Source organism: Danio aesculapii, chromosome 20 (genome assembly GCF_903798145.1).
Source record: "Danio aesculapii chromosome 20, fDanAes4.1, whole genome shotgun sequence".
Taxonomy (NCBI): Eukaryota; Metazoa; Chordata; class Actinopteri; order Cypriniformes; family Danionidae; genus Danio; species Danio aesculapii.
In genome coordinates this window covers 51,985,751-52,003,235 of record NC_079454.1, presented here as the reverse complement: position 1 = coordinate 52,003,235, position 17,485 = coordinate 51,985,751, and the positions used below count along the sequence as shown (strand labels likewise).

Genomic DNA, 17,485 nt, shown 5'->3' with positions numbered 1-17,485 from the left:
GGTGGTGTTACAAATAATAATAAAAATGGCAAACCGCACAACCAAATAACTAAAATATAAATGAAAACTGAATATGAAACAAGAAAAACAAATGCAAAATATTCAATATCTCGGTGTCTGACATATCTACGTTCTGTATCAGTGTTTTCCTGTATGAGGGGAGAGTCTCAGATTGTCAAACAGAGACACCTGGCGGGTAAGAATGGAACTGTTGCTTTATTTATTTTCATTTATTTTTTTTAATAATATACGCTGTTCATTTAAGTCCCTGACTATAAATTCATAATCAGTAAGTTAGCGCGGTGTGTTTTCATTTTCCTCAGCTGGACTCAAAATGATTGTGATAATTGTCTAAAAATATAAATATAATGCTAATCTCGTCTATACAGACATGTAATTGGTCTACTTATAATGCTAACATTATTCCGGTGCGTTAGTTTATATAATTTACCGTTAACTCGACACTTAACGTTGTATTTAATCTGTGTTTCAGGAGGCTTAAAGCCCGCTTCAGTTGAGTAACATTAAGAAATAGGCCTAATAGCGATTTCTTGGATTTGGATGCGGGATATAAAGAATTAAAATAATGACATAATTTATCTCATAAAAGCTTAATGTAATGTTTAAAATACTTTTATAGTGTTTGTTTGTTTGTACGAGGAGGTCGACGGCATCAGGCCTCATGAAGACTAAATCTGTTCGCCATCTTGGTTTGCGAAAGTGCCAGAAAAACACGGAGGGTGAGTACATATTTTCAGTAGATAACACAAAGTAAATAAGTAGCATATGTGTAAAACATGTTGGGCTTTTCCTCTCTACTGGTATGAAATGTGTTGGGTTGTCGAAGTCGAACGATTTAAAATAAATATAAAAAAAGTCGCTTGAAGGATTCGGTTTGCTATTGGTGGATCTCCTGTGATTGACAGGTTGATCCCGCCCTCCCGCCAGTGTACACGTCATCAGAGAAGGAAGATGGTTTAATTTAAGTTTAAGAGGACTGATAAACTTTACACTTTAATATGAATGATACTGCAACATTCATAATAAAATATTAGGTAAAGTTTGATTTAATTGGGATTTTAAAATCCACATGACGGGTCATGTTTTAGTAGGAGATTGAGTTGTTGTTTTTATATTATAAAGCTAATGTATGTAATATTTTGTACATATATTATTATAATTAAGAATGACAGGCCATTTTAAGACTGAATATATATATATATATATATATAGATAGATAGATAGAGAGATAGATAGATAGATAGATAGATAGATAGATATAAAATATTGATTTTACTATCAAATCATAATTTTTGCTATTGGAAGTAATCAGAAGTGCAAAAACCTTTGTTACGCTTCACAATTAGATTTCATTTATATACGTTAACATGAAAAAAAAAAGCACTAGCCAGTCTTGAAGTAGACTGAGCAATGGTTCTTAACCAGGTAGCCTTGATTAATCTTGTAAATGTTTTTAATAGATCACTAGTTTTACTAACATTTTTTAAAAATTAACAAAGCTATAAAAAAATCAGGATCATTTGTGTACAGGATTATATGGACTGATTTTTGTTTTATTTTATACATAACATACAAAAAGTACATATCAGTATGTGTAAAATATCTGAAAACAGGATTTAAAGGTGCCATGAAATTAAAATAAAGTTTATTTAGATTATAGTATCAGTATTATTCGTTTTTTAGGATATCTATAAGCTGGTGTGCCCCAAAACACACGTTTAGAAGATATAAACCTGATATAAACATGTAACGCTTGCAGTTTCTGTCCAAATGGATGAACGTTTTATTCACGTCACCTCATACTTCAGTTTCTTATCAAGTCATAACCAATCAAATGCTCTCTAGTGTCTGACATGCCCCGCCCCCTTTCTTGTTTACTTCTCATTTGATGCGCTTGAGCTCAACCACTCATACTGGCAGAGCTGTGATAAAGCAAAATGATATTGGCTGTTTTTTTTAAAGGGGAGGAGCTACTTTATGTCCCATCCTCTCATCATGTTTTGATTGAGATTACATCAAACGTCGAATAAAAGTGAATATTTCAAAGCACTTCACGGGACATTTAAAGAACGTGGAGACCAAAGCATTATTCATTTTTTCATATAATTTTCAGGGTCGACTAAATTTTTTTAAAAAAATAAAATATAAAAGTTTTATTGCAGTACTTTATTAAAATAAACTTAAAAGCACAGTATGTAATTTCCGCCACTAGAGGGCATGTATTCACAATAAACAAAAGCATATTTTGATGACGGCGTAGCAGTGTGGAATCATGGGAGTTGTGGCCTTATTATCATATATTATACATCACACTGGCAGTACAGTGGATCAGCGGTAAGCACTGTCAACTCACAGCAAAACCGGTTCGAGTCCCGGCTGGGTCAGTTGGCATTTCTGTGAGGAGTTTGCATGTTCTCTCTGTGTTGGCGTGGGATTCCTCCGGGTGCAGTCTAATAAAGTACACAACATATTAAAGCCTCACTGCTGTTTCCGTTTTATAGATGGTGTGTGACGTAATTAGCATCAGCACACACTCAGCCTCACTAGCTAACATTGATTATTTCTCTGGATTTGAGCTACCAAACTGTTGAGATAATCACACAAGTCAGCAAAATACAGCACTGTTCTAAGTTTTTGTCTTTGGCTCCTCCAACAAACAAAATGATTAATATTATTTATTTTTAAACATTATTTATATGTTAATATATTTTTAACATTATTTTTAGTTTGCACATTTGAGTTGTAAAAATAAAAACTTTCTGGTAAAGGTATATACAAGAAATGGTAGAATTGATGTAAAAGGAGTTTTGTAAATATAGTAGGCATTGTAATGTGACAAAGCAAATAAAATGCTAAATCTATTACTGACCAGTGTTGGGTAAAAGTACTTTTAAAGGTAATGCATTGCGATATTGAGTAACTCCCTAAAAAAGTAACTAATTGCATTGCTTAGTTACTTTTTATGGTAATGCGTTACTTTTGAGTTACTTTTTTTTTTTAAAGGAGCTCCGCAATTAACTACATTTGTCTTGAATAAAATCAGTCTAGGGCAGCACAGTGGTGCAGTGGGTATCATAATCTCCTCACAGCAAGAAGGTTGCTGGTTCAAGTCCTGGCTGGACCAGTTGACGTTTCTGTGTGGAGTTTGCATGTTCTCCCCATGTTCGCTTGGGTTTTCCCCACAAGTCCAAAAACCATGTGGTATTAGGTGAATTGGGTAAGCTAAATCAGTGTTTCCCAACCCTGTTCCTGAAGGCACGCCAACAGTACACATTTTCAACCTTTCCCTAATCAAACACACCTGAATCAACTTTTATCAGAAGAGACTCCAACACCTGAAGTTAATGGGTCAGAAAAGGGAGACATCCAAAATATGTACTGTTGGTGTGCCTCCAGGAACAGGGTTGGGAAACACTGAGCTAAATTGTCCGTAGTGTACGAGTGTGTGTGGATCTTTCCCAGTGATGGGTTGCAGCTGGAAGGGCATCTGCTGCGTAAAAAAAAAAAAAAAAAAAAAAAAAAAAAGTGCTGGATAAGTTGGCGGTTCATTCCACTGTGGATAATGACGGAAAATCAGTCTATTGAGACAACCCCCTTTTCCTCTACATGATTCATTGTGATTAATTTTAATTCAACATTAAAAAAAAAAAAAAAAATCCTACTTTCATTAAAGTAGTTACTTTAATATTACTTTACAATGATAGTTACTTTACTCCCACTTGGAAATGCGTAACCCCAACACTGCTTCTGACAAGGTTTGTCATTTTATTCTCCTAGAAATGGGAAGAACAGTCTTTTAAAATTTAGAAATAAATGCCCAATGTCACGTTACGTTACCCATTTACCACAAATGCCCAATATTAGATCTTCCATAGAGGATCAGGTCATCACATCATGTTATAAACAGTCCTTTTGGCCAGATTTACTTCCCTCAATATCCCTATAGAGAAATTGGTTTGGGTTCCTAAGGGTTAAACTGGCAACTTGGTATTCTTAAAATCAAGTCTGTTAAACTAGAATATATTTGGGATTATTTTTAGAAGTTTTCCCTAAATTACATTCATTTGAATTGACAATCAAATAACTCATTACCCCAATTTAATTTAATATTTTGTTCATAAACTGTATGCTTTTGTAATTTGAGGTTGCAATTTTATTAGCTTACTTAAATGGCTGCACAGTTAAAACAAACAGATTAAAAGACTGCAACTCCAATTTTAATCCAAACAAACGACATGACGCCAAACTTCAGGTTTCACCATGTGTTTTAATTTCTTGAAACCAACACAACACAGGCCAGCACTCAGGCAAAGGTCTTTCCCCCTTTTCCATGCAGAATAAAATCATGCTCGACTCAATCCAGCACAGACTCAGTATCAGTGAAACACAGTGCTCATTGTGCTCAGACAATACTGTAGCAACCCATAGATCCATGAACACGTTACGTAAAAAAACAAAAGTACATTATGGCTCAAAACAGAGCAAAAAGTTGACAGTATGCTTCAGTTACACGTTATGATCCTTTTAGGAATCATTACAGAGATATCAGGTATACCTTTCTACAGGGTCAAAGAGAACAGGGTTAAGGAATGATTGCGGAAATTAAAGTGATCAGGGATTTACAGACGGATGGATGGATTTAATCGACTTCCTCCATGCGAGAAGCGTCATCGTCTCCTTCCAGAGGGGGAATGTCTTCAGGAGCAGCGGCGGAGCTCGGCTCTTCCACAGGCACGTCTTCATCTTCATCGATACCTTTATAAAAATAAAAAAAAAACACCAGACAACAATAGTTTAAGAAATAGGTCTTAAACGTTTAAGAACCATTAGACAAGATTTTCTAATGTAAACACTTTGAAGGTACTTGTAATTAAAGTTACATTTTAAAAACACTTAAACCAGACTACAGTTAACTTTTGGATTACATATTCACATGGTAGCAGGTTATTCACAATTAATGGATTACCCAATTATTTTTTACAATTATATTTGTTCAAACAAACCAGATGCTTTCAATCACTTGTAATTCTTCGCCTTGGCAATTTTGCTCTTGTTAGGAGTTTTTCCATTGATATAAACACAGACTAGTTACTTTGATTACATATATACACATGCACACAATGATAGTAAGTTTCTTGCAAATAATTACCCCAAATAGCTTTAACACTTTAGTCCATAATAAACCACATGTTTAATCATGAGTGATTCTTCACTATTTTACTCTTGTTTCAAGGTTTTCCATTAATAAGTCAAGTTGATGTTTTAGATGCAATATTTTATGGTTGCAGTGATACCGTTGCAAATTATATTATATATTTTTTTGTAAATATCACCATTTTTTAAATTGATGTAATTTCAAAGTAATAGTTTGCTGATCATTACTCTGAATTAAATTGTAACAGCAAGGTATATTAGTGTTATTAACTGTATTTTAAAAGTATTAATGGTGCATCATTGCACATAACAGTTGTTGCATTACCAAATCCAAAAGGAGTCTGATTACATTAACAATGGTGGTACAGACAAACTTCGCAATGAAAGTTGTAATCACATCCAATTACACTACCATAAATGTGCATTTGAAATTATTGGTAATGTAATCGGACTTTTGGATTACATTTGTTTTGTGTGTTAACGTCCATATTTGAAGTGGCAAAAAATAAAATTGAACATTTGGATCCACTTCAAATGCTGACAAGCGTTAGCCCAAAAGTAATCTAAAATGTAATCCAAAAGTAGTCCAATTACATTACCATAAGTGTATTTAAAGATATTAATGTAACTGGATTACTTTTGGATTCCATTTGATAACTTTTGATCCACTTCAAAAAGTATTTTAAAATTGTCCTGAGACCAGTATTTGCCCAAAAGTAATCTAATATGTAATCCTAGAGTAGTCCGATTGCATTACCAATATCTTCAAATACAAATTTATGGCAGTGTAATCGGACTACTTTAGATTACTTTTGTGCCAACACTTTTCCATAATTGAAGTGGATCAAAAAAGGATCCGAATACAACCATGAGCGGTGTTCAAATATTCTTGTCAGTATTTGAAGTGGATCATAAAAAAGGACCCCAAGACAAAAATGGGTTTTAATTGGATTACATTTGAGATTACTTTTGGGCAAACACTTGTCAACATTTGAAGTGAATCAAAGAAAGTTTTTCAAAATAGTCCTGAGACAAGAATATTGAACACCCCACCCATGCTCGTCTTAGGATCCTTTTTTCCCCATCCACCTCAAATATGGACAAGCGTTAGCACAAAAATAATTAACTGTAATCCAAAAGTAGTCGATTACATTACAATAAATGTGTATTTGAAGATACTGTTAATGTAATTGGACATTACAACTCGCATTGCAAAATTTGTAGTCTTTAACATCTTTAAATACACATTTATTGTAAAGACTACAAATTTTATAATGCAAGTTGTAATCAAATACACATTTATGGTAATGCAATCGAATATGAAGATACTGTTAATGTAATTGGATGTGATTACAACTTGCATTGCCAACATTTGTAGTTTTGCAAATGTAGTTTAAGCAGTAACCAATTACAATTCTTAAGTAATCTACTCCGCTTTACTTTCTTTTAGTTGTGGTATACAAATCAAAACATACCCAATCCCAGCTTGATCATTCTGTAGATGCGGTTCGAGTGTGTCTGAGGATCATCCAATGAGAATCCAGAGGAAAGCAGCGCGGTCTCGAACAGGAGGATGACCAGATCCTTCACGGCTTTGTCATTTTTATCGGCTTCGGCCTTCTGCCTCAGGGTCTCCATGATGGGATGGTCAGGGTTGATCTCCAGGTGTTTCTTGGCCATCATGTAGCCCATGGTGGAGTTGTCCCGCAGGGCCTGGGCCTTCATGATCCTCTCCATGTTGGCCGTCCAGCCATAAGTGCTGGTCACGATACAGCAGGGTGAAGAAACCAGCCTATTTGAGACTGTGACCTGGAAAAGAATCAGATGTCAGCGTGATGAACAGGGAGGTAAAATATAGTCATATTGGACTATTAAAATATACTTTCTGATGAATAACCTTGCCTAGCATGCTTCACAAAAAAAAACAATTAGCTCAGTCACCGTTAGATCATACAGAACACTTGTTAGTCACTCAACATAAGATGCATTTCTTCATTTAAAAAAGGTTACTTGGTTTCACAAGGCACAGAAACTAAAACATGTTCACACATTTGAGTCTGCAGGCATACATGAGCACACTCAGCAGCACCAAAGTCCGTTACATAAACTCACCATCTGTGCAACTCTGACTAGGACTCCTGTTTACAACATAGTTTGGAAGAATTAAAGTCTAAGAGTGGATTGATGCTAAAACTGGGTTCTTGTTCTCAAAATGGGATCTTTAAAATAATGACTGCATGGTGTAAACAATACCTTCTCTACTTTCTTGTCCAGAATCTCCTTCATGAGCTTGCAGAGGTTCTCGAACTTGGCCTTGTCCTCCTCCATCTTTTTCTTCTCGTCCTCATCCTCGGGCAGCTCCAGACCCTCTTTAGTGACGGACACCAGAGATTTGCCGTCGAAGTCCTTCAGCTGCTGGACGCAGTACTCGTCGATGGGCTCCGTCATGTACAGCACCTCGAAACCTCGCTTGCAGACACGCTCCACAAATGCAGAGTGGGCAACCTGATCTTTGCTCTCACCTGAGGAAAAAAACAGAACATCAGTGAGTGTATTTTCAGCATTGTTGCTCACTGACTATTATTAAAACAACAGTAGATGTAGACAACGGTAGATGTAGAGCACTTTAGTCAGACTTGTGGCAGAAGTTAACAGCTTTTTTGATCAGAAGTTTTTTGTCAAGAAGCCCATTTCATTACAAGTCAGAAGATGGTTGCACATCTAAATGCACCTCTGATTAATCCAGGTTGATGCTGTTGAAATCTTACCAGTGATGTAATAGATGGACTTCTGGTTCTCCTTCATACGGCTGACGTATTCTGTGAGGGAGGTCATCTCGTCGCCGGACTGTGAGCTCTGGTAACGCAGCAGTTCTGACAGCTTCTTGCGGTTCTGAGAGTCCTCGTGGATGCCAAGCTGGAAGATGCGAACACTTGTTAATACTGCTTTTTCCCCTAAACATTTCTTAAAATGTAAATCTAAAATGGAAACTTACTTTCAGATTCTTGGAGAAGGCATCGTAGAACTTCTTGTAGTTGTCCTTGTCCTCGGCCAGCTCAGCGAACAGCTCCAGGCACTTCTTGACGATGTTCTTGCGAATGACTTTGAGGATCTTGCTCTGCTGCAGCATCTCTCTTGAGATGTTGAGGGGCAGATCTTCAGAGTCCACCACACCACGGATGAAGTCTGAGGAAAACCATTGTTTGAGAAAGGTTAGTGATGTTAGTCACCTAAAAACTAGACTTTTGTTAAACTAACATTTACTGATGAAATGTTGGAAGTGGTTGTTTGGATGTTTCCATCCAAAAATGCGAATAAACTTTGTGCAAACCTGGATTATCACATTAAAGACGTGAGAATAAAGCAGCGTTTCCATCCAACAAGTCAAAGCGAACAAAATAGTCACTTCCTGATTAACTGGCGCCAAATATCAACAGTAAAAATGGAATTGACTGCATCAATCTTTTCATTCATCTAATAAATGACTTGCACCTCAGAAGGCAATCCTGACACGCAGTGAACGCGCAGTGGTGTTTGAAGGCGTCAGATGTGGAGCACCGACGCTCTTGATTCTGGTGGTCATTAATAATATAACACTACTAATACTGAAATTAAGGCATTTTAGAATGACCAAAACAACATTTTAGATTGTTTACAGTGTGCTCAGCCAGCTCATTTGTCCATTAACGCACTTTTTCATCACCACATGATCTCTTATAACAGTCACATGACCTTTAATGCGCAAGTGTTTCCATCGTAGTTTATGCGCATGTTTTCTTATCAAATAAAAAGGTTTATTCTACTCAGTTGTGCACATAAGTTTATACGAATTTGCAAAATTTATGCGCATCATGGCGCTTCCATCAACCGGTTGTGCGCATAGAAATAGGTGGATGGAAACTTAGCTAGTGACTTCTATAGCATAGACTTGTTAATACTATCGACGTCAATGGCTGATTCCCCCCCCCCAATATTCTCCAGTGGATCTCTAAAAGTCAAATTAGGTCCGAATAAGTGGAAAATGTTTAAATTTGATTTGATTTGTTTATACATTTAAAAAGTAGGATTTTGGTTACCTAAATTTAATGTGACAAGTCAGAGGTCGTTCATAGGAATGGAGTAGCTTAAACTAAGCCTTGATGAGAATGCATATTATTCAGGCTTTTATTCACATTATTAATTGATGTGTGAGGGGCTTAATTGACAATTAAGCACATCACATGCTTCAGTAAAACACTAATAGACTTGTTTGGTTAAAAGAAGCCTATATTAAACCAGTTAATATAATTTAATGCAAAAACATCCCTTCATAGGAGTAAAAAGAGACTAATAAGAGGTAAGCACTATTCATATAGGGCTCCTTTTGTAACTTGATTACCCAGGACTTCCCAAAGAATAACAGAAAGCATCATGTTGATGGTTCGGATACTTACTCAGGTACTCTGGGATGAGTTCCTCACAGTTGTCCATGATGAAGACCCTCCTGACGTACAGCTTGATGTTATTCTTCTTTTTCTTGTTCTCAAAGAGGTCGAACGGGGCACGACGAGGGATGAAGAGAAGAGCGCGAAACTCCAGCTGACCCTCCACAGAGAAGTGCTGTAGGGCGAGGTACACAATTAGCACTTAAATAGCATGCCTTTAAAGCAATATTTGAACATTTTGTTTCAGACCGACACTGCGTCCCAAACAGCACACTATGCTGTCGACTGTGTAAGTGCATAAATGTATAGTATATGAATTTGGTGTCATCCCAAATGGAGCACTAACTATTTTACTAACTGGAAATTCAAACCTTTTACCAGATGACGTTTGACAAATAGTGAAAAGAAAAATGACCAAACCACCAAATAGTACCTGCCATGAGTAGAAGTGCATCATCTGAGTATTTAAAGTGTACTTATTCGATTTAGGTAAGATATAAATACAAGTAACTTGGTGTGGATGCACTACTTGTAATAGTTATACTACAAAATGGTCACAGAAGTATGTAATTTGGGACACATCCTGTGTCACAAAACACTTGCAGCCAATTAACAGGAAGGTGCATGACTGGTAATGATAGAGATATCAAAAAGTGATGAGGAGATCTTGTGTTATGGGTTGGATGCAACAATGAACTGCAAACTGGTTGAATGATCGGATAATAAATGGCAAAAAAAAAAAAAATTATATGAATTACACAGAGGCAAGTCATTAGTTGTTGAAGTTGATTTGTACACATCTTCTTAACAAAACACTTGCATACGTAATGTACACGTGTTGGTCTTCTATGCGTGTTGATGTTGAACAGCATGTGTTTTGGTTCCATATCTTAGTTATAATTGATCGGCTGAAGATGGGTATCGGCCGATAATCACATTTAATGACTCGATCGGTAAATGACCAATCTCATGAACTGATCACAGGAGTTTAAATAATGAATATAACTTCTCATAATATACGGATTGCAAAAACAGTAGTTTACAGGCCTATTTCCTTTAAGTAAAGGAGCAGTGGATTTATAGGTGTGCATTTTAACTTCTTATGAATCAAATATGCGTTCGATTTTCTTGATTGAGACAGGTTGAATACTTCATTTGCAATGTTTACAAATTGCATTGTTGGTAATTTGTTCTTACCCGTTTTTATATCAGTGTTATATTATTATATATATATAATTATAAGCTTTATAATTGGAGAGATAGATCAAATTTTATAAATACCACTTTTCTATAATTATAAAAATAATCTAACAATTAAAAGTAATCAAGTTAAAACTAAAGTGCAAAATAAAATATAGTCAACAGCAATAAATACAAGGTAAAATACATAGTGATAATATATAAAGAAATCTAAAACTGTTTAAGGTTTACTTTTGATAATTTAAGGGATTCACATTTAATTTCTTTTTTTTTCGCAGAGACTAAAAAAAAAAAAAAAAAACAAGTCTGATAACAAAAAATAGGCCATTCTACAAGAATGTTGAACAGTTTGGTTTCTGCAGCATTTTGGAGGTTCTTCTCCTTTGAGTAAATGTTCATGTGTGAGTCTCGTGTGTCCAATGCAGCACCTTCTGTAAACTCTTATGTCCAGAGTTAAAATATAAATTGGATTTTTTTTCCATTTCTGGCTGAATTAAAAAATTAAATAAAAAAAATTAAAAATATGTTTATTTTCTGAGCACTGATCCCTTTCTGTTTGCCATTTGTTTAGAATATAGCTTTTTATTAGTGGGTTTAAATCTGAAGGTGGGATTTTGCTCTCTTTTAGCTATCTTGTTAGAGCGGTTTTGGCCTTTAAAATTAAGATTGAACCATTAGAATCGGTACCAGCCAATCACCAAGACAAAGAATCTGTACTTCGTATCAGCTGCAAAAAACCTGATTGGAGCATCCTTAGTTTGTTAGTGTCGTATACGTGTTGGTGTTCTGCTTGATGTACAATATGCATGTTGATGTTGTACAGTATGTGTTTGTTGAACAGACTAGACATTTTCTGTTCATCTAGTCTGAGTAACAGTGTTGACAAGTGCAGTGATGCTTTGTTTACAGTAGTAACCAAGGAGACACAGTATCACCATTCATAAGTGCCACCTGCTGGTAGAAACTAGCTTGTTCAGCTCGACTGCCATTTCATTCCACTTTTCTATGTAGTATGCCAATAGTTTCACTATACTAAAGCCAGACTATTCAGCTTTTACTTCACTTTATAATTATATCATCTAATTTAGATTAAAAAAATTATTCAGCGTACATTCAACATAAGCCTTTTTAAATCATGATTAAAATACACTTTGCTTTTCAATTTTAAATTGAAATAGCACAAAAAGTGTTTTCATGCAGACACTTTGTATTTAAGCAACTTATTTGATGTTTATTTTAATTTATTTTGTTACACTTCTCAGAGAAATGTGCAGCAATACCCTCATGTAAAAAGGACATTTATTCTTTAAATGTCCTTTTAAGAAAAAAAAAAACGTTTGAATCATCAAGTTAACATGAATTGAATCATGAAGTAAATAATTTCTAATTAAATAATTTCTAATTAAATAATCTCTAATTATGCGTGGTCATTTTGGTGCTTTCAAATATTAACAACTCTTAATTCGGTGCATTTTCATAAACTGTCATAGTAGCGCTCTTATTACCTTGACAGCCAGGTGGTCTTCCCAGTCGTTGGTCAGGCTCTTGTAAAACTCTCCGTACTCTTCGTTTGAGATGTCGTCAGGGTTGCGGGTCCAGATGGGCTTGGTTTTGTTCAGCTCCTCCTGGTCGATGTACTTCTCCTTGATCTTCTTCTTTTTCTTCTTGTCCTTGTCTTTGGAGTCTTCCTCATCATCCGAGCCGACATCTTCAATCTTGGGCTTGTCTTCTCCTTCCTCCTCCTTCTCCTCTTTCTCGGCCTTCTCCTCTTCAGCCTCGTCGTCGCTGATCTCCTTGTCACGTTCCTTCTCTACCTGCATGGGCATTTTTGATTTTACTTTGTCATTGCAATGCTCAATTACCTTAAGGAACACAGGCCTGCACAATTATTCCAAATAAAAAGCTAAAATCAATATATGGCTTTGTGCAAATTAGAGGATGCATATTTATAAATGGATAGTTCACCCAAAAATCAACTTACTCTCAAATGGCTACAACTGTTTGACTTATAATTTGAAGAATGTTTGAATCCAGTAACCATTGACATCCATAGTGGGGAAAATGTCTAATGATTTACAACATTCCTCATAATATCTTACTTTTAATTGAGGAAAGAAACAAACGGGTTGGAAAAAAATATATATATTAATTTGGGTAAACTAAACCTTTAATGATTTGACTGGTCATCATAACTCAACTTCATAAAAGTAATTACACTGGGGAAACCATCTTAAAATGTCTGGTGGTCCATATTAAACCCACTTACATAGAGAGTGATTGGGTATCCGATGAACTGTGAGTGTTTCTTGACCACTTCCTTGACCCTCTTCTCCTCGACGTACTCGGTCTGATCTTCTTTCAGATGAAGAATGACTTTGGTTCCACGGCCGATGGGCTCACCTGGAGAACGACAAGCATGTGTGAATATCAAACTATTCGTAAAATGGACACCCATAAATTAAAAAAATCATCATCATTTACTCATCCTCCACTTGTTTCAAACCTGTTATGCAAGATTTTCTGAAGATTGCAGCCATTCTTCCATAGTATTTTTTTGTTCCTACTATAGATGCCAATGGCTGCTTTTTCCATCATTCTTCAGAATATCTTGCTTAACAGAAGTTTGCAACCACTTGACTGAGTAAATCAAGACGTTTTCATTTTTGGGGTGAACTAACTCTAACATTTGACTTCAAAGAGGAGTTTGTAACATTACCATGGTCCACCTTTACTGTGAAAGAGCCACCAGCGGATGACTCCCAGGCGTACTGCTCATCATCGTTGTGTTTGGTGATGACTGTGACCTTTTCGGCCACCAGGTAGGCAGAGTAGAAGCCCACACCAAACTGCCCAATCATGGAAATATCTGCACCAGCCTGCAAAGATGGAGAGGAACCATTAGATATGTTGTGGAGAAGTATTAATAACACCTTGGTTAACTTGTCAAATTCAAGGTCATTTCAAGGGCATTCACGAGCCAATACCCTCACATTGTTGGCCATATTATGGAGATCTGATTCTACTTGTATTTCTCATTTACACAATTTATTAATTAAATTCATCTTTATTTCTGTAGCGCTTTTACAATGTAGATTGCGTCAAAGCAGCTTCACATTGAAGATTAGAGTAAACAGTGTCAATCCAGTTTTCAGAGTTAGTTTAGTGTGGTTTAATTTTCACTGCTGAAAGTCCAAACACTGACGAGCAAATCCATCAATGTGCAGCTCTGAACCATGCAAGCCAGTGTCGACTCTGTACGTCCTACCTATAACTGCAACCTAAAATGACCTGATAATAACTTTTGCATAGATTTTATAGTAGAGCTTAGGTTCATGTAATCGATATAAGAGATGTATGCATTATATGAAAGCTGAAAAACTAACTACTCCATTGATATACAGCTTGTTAGGACAATATTTGGCAGATACAACTATTGAGAAAGAAAAATCACCATTAGAAGTGGAATAAATTAAGTGCTTAGCAATGCACACTGCTAATTAAAAGTCAAGTCATATTTACCAGGGTTTCTGCGGTTTCACAAAGTCAAATTTAAGACCACGAGGGATTAAATTTCATACTTGTATAGGACTAAAGCTAAAGATTTTTTCAAATGGCCCTTAAAGAAAAGTACTTGCCCTATCAAAAAAATTATTCTAATTAGTTATTTTTTAGTCACATATTTTGAAGTGTCAAAACAAGCAGACCCTAGTTATATACATTTATTTTTGCAATTTAAGTTTTTTTTTTTTTTTACTAAATGCATGCACACCAGACTGTTCTAAAAGTTTTATTCAGATGTATTTGTTGGTGATTGGATGAGTGTTGGATCGATTGGAAAGATTTACACAAAGAAAAAGATTAGTTTAAAATTATTTTAGACCTACAAAACAATATTTCAGTCAGTTTAAGACTTTAAATCCTCAAATTTGACCCTGTGGATACCCTGATTTACAGTTGAAAAGTTACAACCCATCTTCGAAGAAAATCTTCACTTAATATTCTAATTGTGCCAGAATGTATTTTTTTTTAATCTAGTGCCAAAAATACACCTTACTTTTCTCCAGTAAACTTCTTGAACAAATTCAGCCGCTCTCAAGGAACTTTAATTTTCCAGAGCCTTAAAATGGTTATTTTCAGATTCACAAACTTCCAAAAATTTCAAAGACCCATGGAAGCCCTCTTATAACCCTATTCAATCACCTGCAGAGCCTCCATGAAAGCCTTTGTCCCGGACTTTGCAATGGTACCCAAGTTGTTGATGAGATCGGCTTTGGTCATCCCAATCCCGGTGTCGATGAGAGTAAGGGTGCGTTCTTGAACATTAGGGATGATGTCGATCTTCAGGTCTTTGCCACTGTCCAGTTTGGTGGGATCTGTCAAACTTTCATATCTGATTTTGTCAAGAGCCTATTGAGAAAAAGAGGAATATTTTGTTAAATGTATAAATGATTATGTTTAAAAGGCATACAAAATGTAGATGCATCATGAGGTGTTACATCAGAGGCGTTGGAAACGAGCTCCCTGAGGAAAATCTCTTTGTTGGAGTAGAAGGTGTTGATAATGAGAGACATCAGCTGGGCGATCTCTGCCTGGAAGGCAAAGGTCTCAGCCTCTTCTTCTTGGCGCATTTCTTCAGGCATCTTAAAAGCAAAGAAATTCAGTTTAAATGTGTTATAGATAAACATGGCTGTTAAAAACAATATGAATATTCTTTTACAAATTATGGATAATTTTATTTTTCCAAAAATAATAAATTGTCAAATGAACTGGATAGAAGCGCATAATGCTATAATCATAATACTTTGCCTTTATTTTTGATAAATTACCAAAATAATGGTTTTATAACTTTGAATACTTATAAATACTTTTATATGTAAATTTATTATTATTATTATTATTATTATTATTATTATTAGTTGTAGTAACAGTGGTAGTTGTAGTTTAATATATCTTTATATAGTTACCTATTAACAGCACATGTGCACGGATAAATGTAAATATATAGGTTTGCTAATATATAAAACAAGACTAACAATTATTAAAAGTTAAAAAGTGAAAATGAAAGCATTTATTGTCATTTGTGGTACACAACAGTTAACGTTACACAAGAAAAACCGGCCCATAAAACGCCCGGATGCGGAAGAACATGGCGCAGAAGGACAATGAGCTCAACACGTGTTTTACTGCTGCAATCCTTAAAATTACACGAATTTATTTGCGAATTATTGATTAATATTCACATGAATAGAGATTAAGTTTCATGACGCAACGTAAATAACTTGAAACACAAACACACGAACTTTAATTTAAGACATATGACAGTTTTTAAAATCTGCAGTCACACAGTCGGGTCATTACGGCTGAATGCGAATAGAAATGAATATGAATTATGGCGAAATATTACAAAAATTATATAATCTCATATTACATAACGTTAAACAACGGTCTAATAGCATCGTAACCGAATAACGTTACACCTGCTCAACACCTCGTTAAACCATAAAAATATTTATTTAAAAATATTAATAAGCCATTACGTTACATTAATGGACGATTAATTATAAAGGAAAATAAATTTATTGACTAATAGTGAAATATTTGACCGTTACCCGGCATAAGCGTCATTAAAAATTACGTTACCGGTGGAACAGAGAATGAAATAAATAATTGTTTTCGACATTAAACACCGCTCTATTGGTCAATAATAACTTCTAAGATTCTACGGAATCGATATGGATTGAGATGGGCGGTTTACCTTGGTTAGTTTCGTTGATTTTTGATGTTTTAATCGCCAGAGAACCAGCTGATCTCCCCTACACTGATACTCAGGGAAGCAGAGGAGGGATCCTCGCGTGCGCGGCTCTTTTCTTTATACTCCGCCTCTGAATGTGCGGATGTATCCCTCCGCGCTGACTCACTGTGGGCCGCTTGCACACTTACAACAAAGACTTATTACACCCTTTATTTGGGTTAATCTTACTTATTATCTATTAGAATGCAGTGTTGTATTAGCTACTTTTTATAAAGATACAATCTAATTGATTTAAATCATACATTAGTGCAAATATTCAAAAAAGGACCGAAAAAACACATTTTACAACGTAAAAACGTCCAGATATGGTTAACAGAAATTCGTATGGAATTTTTTTAAGAGAACGGCCTCAAAATTTGTTGATTATTATTTAAACAATGCCGTTTTATATGAAAACGTATTATTATAAATACATATTATTATGAATAAACATTAGGCACACTAGTAAATTACTTTTTAATAAAATCCAAGACAGTACATGACATGAACAAATGTTGGAGAATCTTACACTGACCACAGAATTGCTTCAAAACAGATAACATTTAGGAAGATACATGCAAAATGTTTGCTGTACTATTGCTAGAGCTATATCACATTTTTATTATATATAAATTAATTTACTTATAATAATCAAACAATTATCAATTAGTGTGAAAAATTAGTTCAATAAATGCATTTAGCATAGCAAAACCGATCGCACTATGTTTCGCATCGGAAGAATATCAGGCGTAAGCACTGGTGGTGCTTTGATTCTTTCCAGCACTTTCCATGAAAATCCCGCCTTCTTTGACGTCACACGTCACTCAAATGCAGTTTGAAGCGTAGAAGGGTGAACGAAATACAAAGTTAAAGGACAAAATATTATATCTTTATA

The 17,485-nt window shown here is 35.2% G+C and overlaps 1 protein-coding gene across 1 annotated transcript; it reads right to left on the bottom strand.

Annotated features, from left to right (window-relative positions):
• Positions 1-4,268: 4,268 nt before the first annotated feature.
• Positions 4,269-16,664, bottom strand: hsp90ab1 (heat shock protein 90, alpha (cytosolic), class B member 1). The gene is made up of 12 exons (XM_056481588.1): positions 16,555-16,664; positions 15,296-15,439; positions 15,000-15,206; positions 13,516-13,675; positions 13,066-13,199; positions 12,305-12,613; positions 9,609-9,774; positions 8,171-8,361; positions 7,944-8,091; positions 7,429-7,697; positions 6,651-6,984; positions 4,269-4,776 (listed from the first exon to the last, which is right to left on the bottom strand). Exons 2-12 carry the CDS (start codon positions 15,437-15,439, stop codon positions 4,661-4,663), a joined length of 2,178 nt encoding a protein of 725 aa, XP_056337563.1. The 5' UTR covers positions 16,555-16,664; the 3' UTR covers positions 4,269-4,660.
• Positions 16,665-17,485: the final 821 nt, after the last annotated feature.

Bases quoted from the DNA above. Each gene is read 5' to 3' on its own strand.
- hsp90ab1 (XM_056481588.1), bottom strand. From the start codon at position 15,439: ATGCCTGAAGAAATGCGCCAAGAAGAAGAGGCTGAGACCTTTGCCTTC. The intron at 8,362-9,608 runs GTAAGTATCCGA...GGTTTTCCTCAG, and splicing joins ACTCATCCCAGAGTACCTGA to ACTTCATCCGTGGTGTGGTG. The intron at 8,092-8,170 runs GTAAGTTTCCAT...CGCATCTTCCAG, and splicing joins CCTTCTCCAAGAATCTGAAA to CTTGGCATCCACGAGGACTC.